Source organism: Salmo trutta, chromosome 7, assembly GCF_901001165.1.
Source record: "Salmo trutta chromosome 7, fSalTru1.1, whole genome shotgun sequence".
Classification (NCBI taxonomy): Eukaryota; Metazoa; Chordata; class Actinopteri; order Salmoniformes; family Salmonidae; genus Salmo; species Salmo trutta.
Window position 1 is genome coordinate 49477119 of NC_042963.1, and position 17025 is coordinate 49494143.

At 45.7% G+C, this 17025-nt stretch overlaps 1 protein-coding gene across 12 annotated transcripts in view; it reads left to right on the forward strand.

The window, feature by feature from the left end:
* The window catches only part of LOC115197597 (SH3 and multiple ankyrin repeat domains protein 2), a 174058-nt gene that overhangs the window by 114036 nt on the left and 42997 nt on the right, over positions 1-17025 (forward strand). For all 12 annotated transcript variants that reach the window (XR_003879034.1, XM_029759268.1, XM_029759264.1 and 9 more), the window contains 2 exons: positions 5394-5476; positions 10582-10706. Coding sequence is in view for 11 of the 12 variants with exons in the window: in XM_029759268.1 (XP_029615128.1) it covers positions 5394-5476; positions 10582-10706 (208 nt within the window). In the remaining variant the exon portion in view is untranslated. The remainder of the gene's footprint in view (positions 1-5393; positions 5477-10581; positions 10707-17025) is intronic.

Genomic DNA, 17025 nt, shown 5'->3' on the forward strand with positions numbered 1-17025 from the left:
GTCAATTACTCCTCCAGCATCTTTTCATGTATTCTACGTCTCACAAATGTTTTTTGTGATCCGAACACCTCAAACTTAGATTCGTCTGTCCATACCACTTTTTTCCAATCTTCCTCTATACAGTGTCTGTGTTCTTTTGCCCATCTTAATATTTTATTTTTATTGGCCAGTCTGAGATATGGCTTTTTCTTTGCAACTCTGCTTAGAAGGTCAGCATTCCAGAGTCGCCTCTTCACTGTTGACATTGAGACTTGTGTTTTGCGGGTACTATTTAATGAAGCTGCCAGTTGAGGACTTGTGAGGCGTCTGTTTTTCAAATCAGACACTCTAATGTACTTGCTCAGTTGTGCACCGGGGCCACTTCTCTTTCTATTCTGGTTAGAGCCAGTTTGCTCTGTTCTGTGAAGGGAGTAGTATACAGCGTTGTACGAGATCTTCAGTTTCTTGGCAATTTCTCGCATGGAATAGCCTTAGTTTCTCAGAACAAGATAAGACTGACAAGTTTCAGAAGAAAGTGCTTTGTTTCTGGCCGTTTTGAGCCTGTAATCGAACCCACAAATGCTGAGGCTCCAGATACTCAACTAGTCTAAAGAAGGCCAGCATTATTGCTTCTTTAATCAGGACAACAGTTTTCAGCTGTGCTAACATAATTTCAAAAGGGTTTTCTAATGATCAATTAGCCTTTTAAAATTATCAACTTGAATTAGCTAACACAACGTGCCATTGGAACACAGGAGTGATGGTTGCTGATAATGGGCCTCTGTACGCCTGTGTAGATATTCCATAAAAAAAATCAGCTGTTTCCAGCTACAATAGTCATTTACAACAGTAACAATGTCTACATTGTATTTCTGATCAATTTTATGTTATTTTAATTGTCCAAAAAATTTGCTTTTCTGTCAAAAACAGGGACATTTCTAAGTCACCCCAAACTTTTGAACGGTAGTGAAGATACACCTCACGTTTGGTGTCTGACTTCAGACTATAGATCTTTATGAACTGTGTCGAGACTGATAAAATAGCATCACTAGCCTAATTCAATCTAGAAGAATGGACCAAACAACTATGCACAGTAAGCTATTCATCAGAGAATGCTCCCAGATGACGAAGAGAGGAGTTCATGTGACTTGTGAACTCAACCTTACACAGCTAGCACATGGTTTATGTAATGTATTGTCTTTCATTTGGGAATAGCATGCATGGGACATTGCATGATAACCTTTTACCTGATGTTCATATGCATATTTCAGTTTATTCATACATTTCAACTCATTCATTAGTAGTACTGTACTCTAATCTGTGACACCACTGATTACAGCACTAAAAGTAGTACTGAGAGGGTGACAAGGTTCTACCCAGCATGGGTATTTGTGTATGTGTCTGTTGTGTACGTGTGTGTGTGTGTGTGTAAATGCATGTGTGTGTGTGTGTGTGCGTGTGTGTGTGTCCACAGGAAAGGAGATGGGCTGAGCGAGAGTGTGTGTGTGAGTGTCTGTTGTGTGTGTGGGTGTGTGTGTGTGTGTGTGTGTGTGTGTGTGTGCGTGTGTGTGTGTCCACAGGAAAGGAGATGGGCAGAGCGAGAGTGTGTGTGTGAATGTCTGTTGTGTGTGTGTGTGCGCGCGTGTATGTGTCCACAGGAAAGGAGATGCGCAGAGCGAGAGTGTGTGTGTGAGTGTCTGTTGTGTGTGTGTGTGTGCGCGTGTGTGTCCACAGGAAAGGAGATGGGCTGAGCGAGAGTGTGTGTGTGTGTCTGTTGTGTGTGTGTGTGTGTGTGTGTGTGTGTGTGTGTGTGTGTGTGTGTGTGTGTGTGTGTGTGTGTGTGTGTGTGTGTGTGTGTGTGTGTGTGTGTGTGTGTGTGTGTGTGTGTGCGTGCGTGCGTGTATGTGTCCACAGGAAAGGAGATGGGCTGAGTGAGAGTGTGTGTGTGGGTGTGTGAGTGTCTGTTGTGTGTGTGTGTGCGCGTGTATGTGTCCACAGGAAAGGAGATGCGCAGAGCGAGAGTGTGTGTGTGAGTGTCTGTTGTGTGTGTGTGTGCGCGTGTGTGTGTGTCCACAGGAAAGGAGATTGGATGAGCGAGAGTGTGTGTGTGTGTCTGTTGTGTGTGTGTGTGTGTGTGTGTGTGTGTGTGTGTGTGTGTGTGTGTGTGTGTGTGTGTGTGCGTGTATGTGTCCACAGGAAAGGAGATTGGATGAGTGAGAGTGTGTGTGAAAACTCTCTCTGTCAGATGGATGGTGATGTAAGAAATACTTGAGCAGGACCTTGCTTGTTCATTCCTGGGCAGTCGTTGCTGGGAATGTTACGCAAACAGCACCGAACTCAAAAACTCTACCCAGGAATGTCCTCAGCTTCTTCTCAGGGATCTGTCCAGATGAGAAAGCATACGTTCACTACACGATTTTACTGATGAACATCCCAATGAAATCTATTAGTTTTAAAACACATACTAAGCCTCTACAGATCCTCCATGAGCAGAGAGAGCGAGAGAGAGAGAGAGAGAGAGAGAGAGAGAGAGAGATCCATCCAACTGTGCTCATATACCCACCCCCCAGTACAACCAGTACAAGAGCAGAGCATGTTGTCATGGAGACGCAGACAAAGTCCTGGTAGCAGTGCTGTGAAGGCTTGCTGCATGCTGCTCCGCTCATCTGCTCTGGCATCATAGGCAACAGAGGTGAAGGACTCTAGCCTGGTCCCTCTAGCCTGGTCTCAGATCTGTTGCTGCTGTCTTGCCAAACTCGGCATAGTGTAGCAGATCTGGGTCTAGCCAACTGAGCAAGACAAAAACAGATCTGGGGACCAGGCTACAGTATAGGGACAGAGCTTTTGGGTAAACTTTGCCAGGATTCTGGTTTGCTGAACAAGGGACATCTAGCAGGTTGGTATTTGTCGAGATCTCTGCAGAGTGGTTACTAGCTGGCCTAGCCACAAAGTCATAAAATCTGATTTTAAATCTAAACTTAACCTTAAACCTAACCTAAACCACACTGCTAACCTTATGCCTAACCTTACATTAATATCAAAAAGCAACAACAAAAAAATCATGAATTTTTTACGACATAGAACATTTTGACTTTGTAGCAGGCCTAGCTAGCGAAAACCACTCAGCTCTACCTCCAGGACAAGATTCATCCCAATAAATATCAACCTGGGATTGTTCTATATTAGGGGGATTTCCATTTTATCCTCTTGACCAGTTGGATCTCTTCAATCGGTTCACGTTATAATCACTTCAAAGTGTGTAGTCCTACTTAGATGTACAGGCGATACATGAAGCAGAAAGGGGACTAATACTACTGATTAGCTGAGCAGAGCCTGTCTGCATTGGGATAGCCATAGGCTGCCTTTTGGGTTCATACTTCAACATTGGAATAGGCATGACTTGATTCTGTTTCCTGAAGGTCTGTAAGCCATGTATTACATGTAAAACATGCCTGTCTGGATGCTACATTGACCTGCAGGAGGAAAAGAATAGTCACCATCATAATTACCATCATCATCACCATCATCATCCTTATCACCATCATCGTCATCACCACCATCATCTTCCTTATCACCATCATCGTCACCATCATCACCATCGTCATCATCACCATCATCACCATCATCATCCTTATCACCATCATCGTCATCACCACCATCATCTTCCTTATCACCATCGTCGTCACCATCATCACCATCGTCATCATCACCATCGTCATCCTTATCACCATCATCATCATCACCACCATCATCCTTATCACCATCATAATTACCATCGTCATCACCACCATCATCTTCCTTATCACCATCGTCGTCACCATCATCACCATCGTCATCATCACCATCGTCACCACTGTCATCAGTATTATCTTCCTTATCACCATATCGTCATCATCACCATTGTCATCACCACCGTCATCATCGTCATCATCTCCATCATCATCCTTAGCATCATAATAGTTTTGTATTGCTAGGTATTACTGCACTGTTGGAGCTAGAAACACAAGCATTTCACTGCACCTGCGATAACTTCTGGAAATCTGTGTACGCGACCAATAAACTTTGATTTGATCATCATTATCATCATATATAGTGACCTCATCCCCCTGTTTCGATCAAAGGCCACCATCGGTTCACCAGAATCTACCAAAACATGGTCGCACTATGAGGACCTGCAGGTCCACTTTGTCCCTGGAATACTAGGACTAACACCATTCTGACTACCAGCTCAAAGTAGTGCGTTACCATGGCAACCAGACATCCCACCACCAGCACCAGCATCATGCTGCTGCTACCTCTGCTGCTCTCCCCTTCAAATTCCTCCTTGGAACCCAACCAAGGCTTGCAATGCAATACTAATTCTGGAATGCTGTCTACTTGTGTAGCCTAGTTTATGAAAATTAGTCTGACCTACTGTTTGCATCCAAGCATACTAAATTGAAAGAATGCCATGCATCTTAAAAGATTCACGTAAGCCATTCTTTTAGAGATTTTTGGGGGTTTGAAACCCAGCAAATGATTACTGAAAAATATGAGTGATTCCTTTTAAGTAAAAAATAAATAAAAACATTTCACCATTTTATGCTTTTATTTGTGGCACTGGCACTGTATGCTTCCATTTTCTGATGGTTTAGTTTAGTTGATATTGATATTAGGCCAAATCCAATCACATTATTGCAAAATTGTCTATAAGAATATAACTTTTTTCATCTTTCAGAAATGACACCACAGCATAAGAATGCTGCGGTTGTCATCCAGCATCCAGATGTTGCTGCGCGCGCCACAGCCTATAGGATTTACTGCTGGCCGAGGAACGAACATTTTGATAGGCTAAGGGTGGTCACTCCCATTACATTGAATTAAATGATTGCTTATTTCCTATATTCGTTTATCCATTCATTCGTTCTTTCATTCATCCAGTCAGCCTTGCACCCTATAGGGTGCCCTCATCCCTCCCTCCCTCCCTCCCTCATCCCTACCTCCCTCCCTCCCTCCCTCCCTACCTCCCTCCCTCCCTCCCTCCCTACCTCCCTCCCTCCCTCCCTCCTTCCCTGACCTCGCTTCCCCAGCTATGTTTTTTCCTCTCTCATGTTTGCCGCTTGTGGGTTTCCTCTTTGGGTGGAAATGTTTCTCGCGATGGACAACCTAGCTTTGTCGCCGGCTCCTGCCGTTAGTTTATGTTTTCCAGTGCAACAACTGCAACGTTTTCTGCCGAAGCTGACTCGTTCTTTGGAGGTTCACGGTGACGGTGTGTCGCTGTCACATCGCGTGCAGCACTCTTCATTATAGTTAATTAATTCGTTGTGCAACGGACGAACTGTCATAATGAAGCACTCTGGGCGAGCAGCTGTGGCTATGATGAGGATGATAGGATGTAATAATAACGGTCGATTTGCGCGGAATTTTCTCCACAGCAACTGTGTTATTGACGAGAAGACGGTAGTTCTACAGAAGAAGGATAATGAGGGATTCGGGTTTGTGCTGCGAGGGGCGAAAGGTAGGAGACTGACAGACCAAGAGACGCACTCACTCAGTCAGTGTCTGTACCTCCCTTGTTGTGTTCATGTTGCATCCCCGGTCCACCGTCGCGTCAGTGATGAGAATCACGCTCATATTGCTTATTATCAACCCCATGCTGCTTTGTACACCCACTTACTTCAATAGAAATTACTTTTTTTCTGTTGGCGACAGATCTCATATCTGTGATTGTTTTGTGTTGTAGTCAGCTCTGTTCCTTGTCATGTTTTGTGTGACCTTAATAAGTTTATTATAGAAGCCTATAATAAACCGACTGATCCTAGAATAAACAAACACCTAATGATATTCTGTTGACTTAAAAAGCTTCTCCATCACAAACTCTCAACGACATTATTTATCCAGTTAATTCAAATCTAATACCCAGAGCCTGTGCCTCTGCTCCAGAGAATACTACTACTACTGTATATACATTCATGTAAGCTACTGTATATACATTCATGTAAGCTACTGTATGTACATTCATGTAAGCTACTGTATATACATTCATGTAAGCTACTGTATATACATTCATGTAAGCTACTGTATGTACATTCATGTAAGCTACTGTATATACATTCATGTAAGCTACTGTATATACATTCATGTAAGCTACTGTATGTACATTCATGTAAGCTACTGTATATACATTCATGTAAGCTACTGTATATACATTCATGTAAGCTACTGTATGTACATTCATGTAAGCTACTGTATGTACATTCATGTAAGCTGTATTGAATGAGCAGACGACTAACTGCCCGTGGAGTTTTCTTGAAGCACATGGCTGATTTATTGCAAGTGTCACTTGTCACCAGCGGTTTGTTTGAGCTGCTGTTACTCCAGTTCTGCAGGAGAAAGATGCTACACAGTATTCTTGTAACATCTGTGACAATCTGCAACATCTAAAGTTAACTTTGATGCAGCTTTGCTGATAGTTGTATGCTTTTATTGGCTTGAAGAGATGGCCAGTTCAGTTTTACACCCCCTTGACAGATCTATGCGTACACACACACACACACACACACACACACATACACACACACACACACACACACACACACACACACACACACACACACACACACACACACACACACACACACACACACACACACACACTAATGAACCATACAATGCAGGGAGTTTATTTGGACCAGAGTGGAGGGATTAATGATGCGTCTCTCTGTAGCCCCACTACCAGCCCCACTACCAGCCCCAGCCCCACTACCAGCCCCACTACCAGCCCACTACCAGCACCTGCCCCAGCCCCACTACCAGCCCCACTACCAGCCCCAGCACATGCCTCAGCCCCACTACCAGCCCCAGCCCCACTACCAGCCCCAACACCTGCCCCAGCCCCACTACCAACCCCAGCACCAGCCCCACTACCAGCCCCACTACCAGCCCCAGCCCCACTACCAGCTCCAACACCTGCCCCAGCCCCACTACCAGCCCCACTACCAGCCCCACTACCAGCCCCAGCACATGTCCCATCCCAGCCCCACTACCAGCCCCAGCACCTGTCCCATCCCAGCCCCACCACCAGCCCCACTACCAGCCCCAGCACCTGCCCCATCCCAGCCCCACTACCAGCCCCAGCACATGTCCCATCCCAGCCCCACTACCAGCCCCAGCACCTGTCCCATCCCAGCCCCAGCACCAGCCCCACTACCAGCCCCAGACCCACTACCAGCCCCAAAACCTGCCCCATCCCAGCCCCACTACCAGCCCCAGACCCACTACCAGCCCCAAAACCTGCCCCATCCCAGCCCCACTACCAGCCCTAGCACATGTCCCATCCCAGCCCCACTACCAGCCCCAGCACCTGCCCCATCCCAGCCCCACTACCAGCCCCACTATCTGTCCCATCCCAGCCCCACTACCAGCCCCAGACCCACTACCAGCCCCAACACCGGCCCCAACCCCTGTCCCATCCCAGACCCACTACCAGCCCCAACACCGGCCCCAGCACCTGTCCCATCCCAGCCCCAGACCCACTACCAGCCCCAACACCTGCCCCAGCACCTGTCCCATCCCAGCCCCACTACCAGCCCCAGCCCAGCCCCACTACCAGTCCCAGCCCAGCCCCACTACCAGCCCCATAACCTGTCCCAACATCTGTCCCATCCCAGCCCCACTACCAGCCCCATCCCAGCCCCACTACCATCCTCAGCCCAGACCCACTACCAGCCCCAGCATCTGTCCCATCCCAGCCCCAATACCAGCCCCAGCCCAGCCATACTACCAGCCCCAGCCCAGCCCCACTACCAGCACCAGACCCACTACCAGCATCAGCACCTGTCCCAGCCCAGCCCCGCTACCAGCCCCAGACCCACTACCAGACCCAACACCTACCCCAGCACCTGTCCCATCCCAGCCCCACTACCAGCCCCAACACCTGCCCCAGCCCCTGTCCCATCCAAGCCCCACTACCAGCCCCACACATGTCCCAGTACCTGTCCCATCCCAGACCCACTACCAGCCCCAACTCCTGCCCCAGCACCTGTCCCATCACAGCCCCACTACCATCTCCAGCCCAGACCCACTACCAGCCCCCACACCTGTCCCACATCTGTCCCATCCCAGCCCCACGACCAGCCCCAGACCCACTACCAGCCCCAACACCTGCCCTAGCACCTGTCCCATCCCAGCCCCACTACCAGTCCCAACACCTGCCCCAGTACCTTACCCAGCACCTGCTCCAGCCCAGCACCTGCTCCAGCCCAGCACCTGCCCCAGGCCAGCACCTTTCACAGCACCTTCCCCAGCCCAGCACCTGCCCCAGCCCAGTACCTTCCGTAGGCAAGCACCTTTCACAGCACCTGCCCCAGCCCAGCACCTGCCCCAGGCCAGCACCTTCCCCAGCCCAGCACCTACCCCAGCACCTGGCCACCGTCTCTGACTCTGTCCAGACAGCATGATTAGGCCTCTCTTTTCCTACATGCATGCTTTTTTAGTGTCCTGATAATTGCATTGCATATGATGATCCATCCAAGTACAAATGGTTCTGTAGCATTGTTGTAATTCTGTTCCTGCATGTACAGTACATTCGGAAAGTATTCAGACCCCTTGACTTTTTCTTCATTATGTTAGGTTATGTTAGGGTTTGTTCCTTTCCTCCTTTACAATCATTATTGGCTCATTGGTGAAATTAGCATTATGACAATATCTTTAATTCAATAATTCAAAAACCTTTATTAATGCAATTGCAGACAGAAGTTGACAATCAGGAACATAGCACGCATGTTTCCGAGTAAGTTCTGCATCCAACAAAAGGTCTCCAGTGGTTTTATTAAACTCTAAGTCGCGCCATGGTGATGTCACTGCCTACATCATCATCCTCTACTCCTGGGACCAAAACAGGGCCTTTATTGTTAGCTAAACACTTAGCAGTAAATGTCCCCTTCCCCCAAAGTTGATTTATTATGTAATGTTTACCTAGTCTTATCTCCTTCACTCCCCTGCAGAGTTCTGTCTGTCACACACACACACACTCACTCACTCACTCACTCACTCACTCACTCACTCACTCACTCACTCACTCACTCACTCACTCACTCACACACACACACACACACACACACACACACACACACACACACACACACACACACACACACACACACACACACACACACACACACACAGAGAGACAGAGAGAGACAGAGAGAGAAAGAAAACAACTGTGGAAGAATTCTAAAACTATATAATGAATATATATATATTGTTAGTATATAGTCTAGGACCCTATAAATGTAAGGAGGGAGGGGTCTTATAATCCCTCCCCTTCTATTAATATAACGTAAGCATAATCAATTATTGTAATACATCAAAAATTTGTACAGCCCCAAATCATGACTGTTAGGTGAATCCTGACAGTTACAGCCTTATTCAATCTACACACAATACCCCATAATGACAAAGCAAATGTATTAAAGATTAAAAAAACTGGAATACCTTATTTACATAAGTATTTACAGTAGACCCTTTGCTATGAGACTCGAAATTGAGCTCAAGTGCAACCTGTTTCCATGCCACTTTTTTTTGCAACAGCGAAGGTCCCCAAGAACACAGTGGCCACCATCATTCTTAAATGGAAGACGTTTTGAACCACCAAGACTGTTCCTAGATCTGGCTGCCCGGCCAAATTGAGCAATCGGGGGAGAAGGACCTTGGTCAGGGAGTTGTCCTTCTGGAAGGTTCTCCCATCTCTGCAGCATTCCACCAATCAGGCCTTTATGACTGGGCCGAAGGTTCACCTTCCAACAGGACAACGACCCTAAGCACACAGCCAAGACAACGCACAAGTGGCTTCGGGACAAGTCTCTGAATGTCCTTAAGTGGCCTAGCCAGAGCCCGGACATGAACCCGATCGAACATATCTGGAGAGACCTAAATATAGCTGTGCAGTGACGCTCCCCATCCAACCTGACAGAGCTTGAGAGGATCTGCAGAGAATAATGGGAGAAGCTCCCCAAATACAGGTGTGCCAAGCTTGTAGCATCATACCCAATAAGACTCAAGGCTGTAATCGCTGACAAAGGTGCTTCAATAAAGTACTGAGTAAAAGGTCTGAATGCTAATGTAAATGTGATATTTCCTTTTTTATTTTTAACAAATTTGCAAAAATGTCTAAAAACCTGTTTTTGCTTTGTCATTATGTGTGTAGATTGATGAGGGGAAAAAACAATTTAATCAATTATAGAATAAGGCTGTAACGTAACAAAATGTGGAAAAAGTCAAGGGGTTTGAATACTTTCCGAATGCACTGTATTTGCATGTATCTTCCATGTACATGTGTATGCAACACAGTTGGCAACATCTTCATTATATGTGGTCCAGTAAAATATGTTTGCCATTTCCCTGATGCTGTCAATTTTGAACGTTAACATTCAAAGGTGTCTATTGTACATCACACTGCTGTGTTGAAGTTCATGGGTGATGTGTTGTTGAATTAACTTCATAACATATGTGTAATAATGATACTGTCCCAGACAGGGATGTTGCTACCTTGCCTTTCTCACCCTTTCTCTGTCTCTGTCTTTACCTGGGCCGTTGTCTGCACCTGCTCACCCACCCCTCCAGCGGACACGCCCATCGAGGAGTTCACCCCTACACCCGCCTTCCCCGCCCTGCAGTACCTGGAGTCTGTGGACGAGGGAGGGGTTGCATGGCGGGCGGGGCTTCGCAACGGAGACTTCCTCATCGAGGTAAGGCAACAGAGGCTCTTTCTCAACACATTTTTCCTCTATTGTTTGCATCTTCTTCTCCTCCTTCTCCTTCTCCTCGTCAAAAGGCATTGGAGAAGAGGGTGTTAGGGGAGGGACCTTGGATCTTCTTCTCCTTGCCTCCTCGTCAAAAGGCATTGGAGAAGAGGGTGTTAGGGGAGGGACCTTGGATCTTCTTCTCCTTGCCTCCTCGTCAAAAGGCATTGGAGAAGAGGGTGTTAGGGGAGGGACCTTGGATCTTATCCGATACGGTTGTGAGGAATCACACGTTCCTTCCTGGACTTGAGCTGTGGAATAATCCTTTTCAATGTGAAGAGCATGCTAATGAAGGATTTGTGATGATCTGTTTAAAACTGGATGGAAAGGATAAAGGGGAAGGGGGATACCTAGTCAGTTGTATAGGGAAAGGGGGATACCTAGTCAGTTGTATAGGGAAAGGGGGATACCTAGTCAGTTGTATAGGGAAAGGGGATACCTAGTCAGTTGTATAGGGAAAGGGGGTACCTAGTCAGTTGTATAGGGAAAGGGGGATACCTAGTCAGTTGTATAGGGAAAGGGGGATACCTAGTCAGTTGTATAGGGAAAGGGGGATACCTAGTCAGTTGTATAGGGAAAGGGGGATACCTAGTCAGTTGTATAGGGAAAGGGGGATACCTAGTCAGTTGTATAGGGAAAGGGGGATACCTAGTCAGTTGTATAGGGAAAGGGGGATACCTAGTCAGTTGTATAGGGAAAGGGGGGTACCTAGTCAGTTGTATAGGGAAAGGGGGATACCTAGTCAGTTGTACAGGGAAAGGGGGATACCTAGTCAGTTGTATAGGGAAAGGGGGATACCTAGTCAGTTGTGTAGGGAAAGGGGGATACCTAGTCAGTTGTATAGGGAAAGGGGGATACCTAGTCAGTTGTATAGGGAAAGGGGGATACCTAGTCAGTTGTGTAGGGAAAGGGGGATACCTAGTCAGTTGTGTAGGGAAAGGGGGATACCTAGTCAGTTGTATAGGGAAAGGGGGATACCTAGTCAGTTGTATAGGGAAAGGGGGATACCTAGTCAGTTATATAGGGAAAGGGGGATACCTAGTCAGTTGTACAGGGAAAGGAGGATACCTAGTCAGTTGTATAGGGAAAGGGGGATACCTAGTCAGTTGTATAGGGAAAGGGGGATACCTAGTCAGTTGTATAGGGAAGGGGGATACCTAGTCAGTTGTATAGGGAAAGGGGGATACCTAGTCAGTTGTATAGGGAAAGGGGGATACCTAGTCAGTTGTACAGGGAAAGGGGGGATACCTAGTCAGTTGTATAGGGAAAGGGGGATACCTAGTCAGTTGTATAGGGAAAGGGGGAAACCTAGTCAGTTGTATAGGGAAAGGGGGATACCTAGTCAGTTGTACAGGGAAAGGGGGATACCTAGTCAGTTGTATAGGGAAAGGGGGATACCTAGTCAGTTGTATAGGGAAAGGGGGATACCTAGTCAGTTGTATAGGGAAGGGGGATACCTAGTCAGTTGTATAGGGAAAGGGGGATACCTAGTCAGTTGTATAGGGAAAGGGGGATACCTAGTCAGTTGTATAGGGAAAGGGGGATACCTAGTCAGTTGTATAGGGAAAGGGACACCTAGTCAGTTGTATAGGGAAAGGGGGATACTAGTCAGTTGTATAGGGAAAGGGGGATACCTAGTCAGTTGTATAGGGAAAGGGGGGGTACCTAGTCAGTTGTATAGGGAAAGGGGGATACCTAGTCAGTTGTATAGGGAAAGGGGGATACCTAGTCAGTTGTATAGGGAAAGGGGGGTACCTAGTCAGTTGTATAGGGAAAGGGGGATACCTAGTCAGTTGTATAGGGAAAGGGGGATACCTAGTCAGTTGTATAGGGAAAGGGGGATACCTAGTCAGTTGTATAGGGAAAGGGGGGTACCTAGTCAGTTGTATAGGGAAAGGGGGATACCTAGTCAGTTGTATAGGGAAAAGGGGATACCTAGTCAGTTGTATAGGGAAAGGGGGAGACCTAGTCAGTTGTATAGGGAAAAGGGGATACCTAGTCAGTTGTACAACTGAATGCATTCAACTGAAATGTGTCTTCCGCATTCAACTCAACCCCTCTGAATCTGAGAGGTACGTGGGGTTACCATAATCAACATCCACGTCATCGGATGGGAGGTTTGTCTGAATACGTATATGAATGTGGTCCCGCCAAGTTTTTTTTTTTTTTCTCCATTTAGTATCGAGGGAGTTTTGTTTGACCCAGAAAATCATTAGGACAGCACATTATGGCATAGTTGTCTGAGCCTCCAAATCAACTGAACTTCTGCAAAATTAGTTATAAAAGTCTGGATAAGCTCCAGAAGGTTCCATAATGCACTGACCTAATGAAAAATTGGCATTCCGTTATTGCTGAAATAAGGACGACTAAGCTACTGTGTGGAAAGAGATGAAGGTTTTGGACTGCACCTCGTCTTATGGCTGAAGCTCTGTCTACTCCCCTTAGATATGGTATTGTCCTCAGAGTTGTGTTTAGAGTGTCTTCCATACACTGTCCAGTTCCATTCATCTGTCTTTTTGGTTGTAAGGTGATTGAGTTCATACCCAAGCATAGCCTGAAATCTCAGTTTCACCATTGTTTCACAAAACATAACAAAGCGTATCGGTTTTATCAGTTTAATTCCAGGGTAACCCAAGCAGTAGCCACTATGGGTTAGATTTCCTCTTGAACACGTATTAGCTAACATGTAGCCTAGCTGTTAAGACTGTTGAGCAAGGCAATTAACCCTAGTCGCTCTGGATAAGAGCGTCTGCTAAATTTTATATTATTCTTGCTGTGGATTTATCTTTCGTTTTTCAGTACAGCACCACCTCACCTAAATTCTTTATTTCTTTACTTCATTGTCTAACACTTGACCACAACAGGTTGTGTTTGCAAAATTATAAACATAGACTCAGGCCTCGCTCTGTGTGCTGTGGGAATGTTTTATATACTCATCCAAGATTCCATCACTGTCAGTGTTCTTCAGTGTCACTTCAACAGGGATCGGTTGAAGCCATTTAGTATGAGAAAGGAGGGTAGATAATGATTATGTGTTCATGCAGCACGCTGACACAATGTTCATGGACTCGTTAGGTGCTGATAATCCATGGACAGCTTGTGTTTTTAAAATCAACTGTTAGAGCAGCATGGCCATGATGTAACACAAAAAAGGGAAAATAACAAAACATGAACTAGAAGAGAGCACAAGGGTGGCAGCTAAACGAATATCATTCTACCACTTTTCATAATGCTGTATAGATGAGATAGACATGGTCCCAGGTGATTGTCCCTTTGAATTCTAAGTTGTTATTGCGTTGTTATATAAGTTATGGAAAGTGGTCACACTTCACAATCTATTTGGTGATCATTCCTCAGAATAGGATTTGATCTTAATTTGATTTAATCTAACTAACCATGCGTGTACAGTACTTCATATGAACTATTATATAGCGCTGCAGTGAGTTGCTGTCAACTATAATGATGGCATGACCGAAAGTGTTCCCTGGCAGTCCAGCCGATCCTTAGTCTTGTTAAGAAAATAAAATAAAAGCAGTCCATCGCGGGAATCAACAGTTTAGTCTTGTGTGTTTGGTGTTCTGTTCTGCTCTGCTCAGTCATCCCCACCAGAACAGACCACCTCCAATGACCTTCCAGGCTGTTAGTAAACCCCTCAGTGTAATGGTTCAGTGCTGGAGATGTGGATGGCCTTGGGGATGTAGGGTTTATCACCTGTCATCAGGGAGAGAGGGTGTTTCTCTGGGGATATAGGGGAATGTTTATCACCTGTCATCAGGGAGAGAGGGTGCTTCTCTGGGGATATAGGGGAATGTTTATCACCTGTCATCAGGGAGAGAGGGTGCTTCTCTGGGGATATAGGGGAATGTTTATCACCTGTCATCAGGGAGAGAGGGTGCTTCTCTGGGGATATAGGGGAATGTTTATCACCTGTCATCAGGGAGAGAGGGTGCTTCTCTGGGGATATAGGGGAATGTTTATCACCTGTCATCAGGGAGAGAGGGTTCTTCTCTGGGGATATAGGGGAATGTTTATCACCTGTCATCAGGGAGAGGGTGCTTCTCTGGGGATATAGGGGAATGTTTATCACCTGTCATCAGGGAGAGAGGGTGCTTCTCTGGGGATATAGGGGAATGTTTATCACCTGTCATCAGGGAGAGAGGGTGCTTCTCTGGGGATATAGGGGAATGTTTATCACCTGTCATCATACCTCTTGTTCTTTTCAGTGATGTTACTATCCCTTGTTCTTTTTTCACTGTTAGTAGTGATGTGTTACTATCTCTTGTTCTTTTCACTGTTAGTAGTGATGTGTTACTATCTCTTGTTCTTTTCACTGTTAGTAGTGATGTGTTACTATCTCTTGTTCTTTTCACTGTTAGTAGTGATGTGTTACTATCTCTTGTTATTTTCACTGTTAGTAGTGATGTGTTACTATCCCTTGTTCTTTTCACTGTTAGTAGTGATGTGTTACTATCTCTTGTTATTTTCACTGTTAGTAGTGATGTGTTACTATCTCTTGTTATTTTCACTGTTAGCAGTGAGCTAGCTGGAGCCTATTCTCTGCCGTGTTGTTTTCTTTGGGTGGCCTCTGGTTCTGTCAGCTCTGGTTCTGTCAGCTCTGGTTCTGTCAGCTCTGGTTCTGTCAGCTCAAGGTTTTGTCAGCTCTGGTTCTGTCAGCTCTGGTTCTGTCAGCTCAAGGTTCTGTCAGCTCTGGTTCTGTCAGCGCAAGGTTCTGTGAACTCTGGTTCTGGTAGCGCTGGTTCTGTCAGCTCCTTTTATTACAGATGTGAGCCAGCCAGGACGTCCTCTAAAGAAGCAGAACAATGATATGTAATTGGTTGTTCCAGGCATATAGCCCAATAACCTGATATGTAATTGGTTGTTCCAGGCATATAGCCCAATAACCTGATATGTAATTGGTTGTTCCAGGCATATAGCCCAATAACCTGATATGTAATTGGTTGTTCCAGGCATATAGCCCAATAACCTGATATGTAATTGGTTGTTCTAGGCATATAGCCCAATAACCTGATATGTAATTGGTTGTTCTAGGCATATAGCCCAATAACCTGATATGTAATTGGTTGTTCTAGGCATATAGCCCAATAACCTGATATGTAATTGGTTGTTCTAGGCATATAGCCCAATAACCTGTTGTCTTTATCCCAGGTTATTGTGATGATCCACCAGTATCCTCTTTGACAGTAGTTCTGTCTTTGAGCTGTTCTTGTCTGTTAATGTTCTGTATTATGTCATGTTTCATGTTTTTTTGTGGACCCCAGGAAGAGTACTGTAGTTGCTGTTTTCGCAACAGCTGATGGGGAACCTAATAAAATACCAATACCAAGTTGTAGATGTTTTCCACTCATGAGGTGCTGAAGTTCAGAATTCTGATTCACATTCTGTTGCTGTCTGCTTCGTTGGTGCTGAAGTTCAGAATTCTGATTCACATTATGTTGCTGTCTGCTTCGTTGGTGCTGAAGTTCAGAATTCTGATTCACATTATGTTGCTGTCTGCTTCGTTGGTGCTGAAGTTCAGAATTCTGATTCACATTATGTTGCTGTCTGCTTCGTTGGTGCTGAAGTTCAGAATTCTGATTCACATTCTGTTGCTGTCTGCTTCGTTGGTGCTGAAGTGCAGATGCTCTGTATTACAACTTGTTGGTTTACTTTAGCACCATAGCGTGGCTGCATTCTGGGAAGAAATTATCCACACCACATGCTGCTGATTTTATATATATATATATGGAATTACAAACCATTCAGGATACTGCATCTCCTCTCTTACGTCTCCCCATACTTTCCTCTCCTGGTTGTACTTTTTCTCTCCGTTGTCTTTGCAGATAGCACTCAGACAGCACTGCGTTCTGTCAAAGCCCTGTAAGTAGAGTTCTGTAGCGAGCTTGTGTTAGCTCTTCTTCTATGCTCATGGAATTATTCAGCATTTGGTCCAAATGAGCTTTCAGTCTGCATAAACACAAACCTGTCCAGGAGGTACACACACAGCAGTAAAAATGAAGTGGCTGTATGTATTTAGGCGAATGCTGATTGCTGAACGAATTACTGATGCACTGCTGTAGATTAATGGACATGGGAAGCCCTTACTCCATGCCCAGACCAGACGTGCGCATGCGCCATCGTGCGCAAATTGATTTTGTCCCCGAACACCAAGCGCGGTCACGACACGTAGGTTGAAATATCAAAACAAACTCTGAACAAATTCTATATTAATTTGGGGACAGGTCAAAAAGCATTAAACATTTATGGC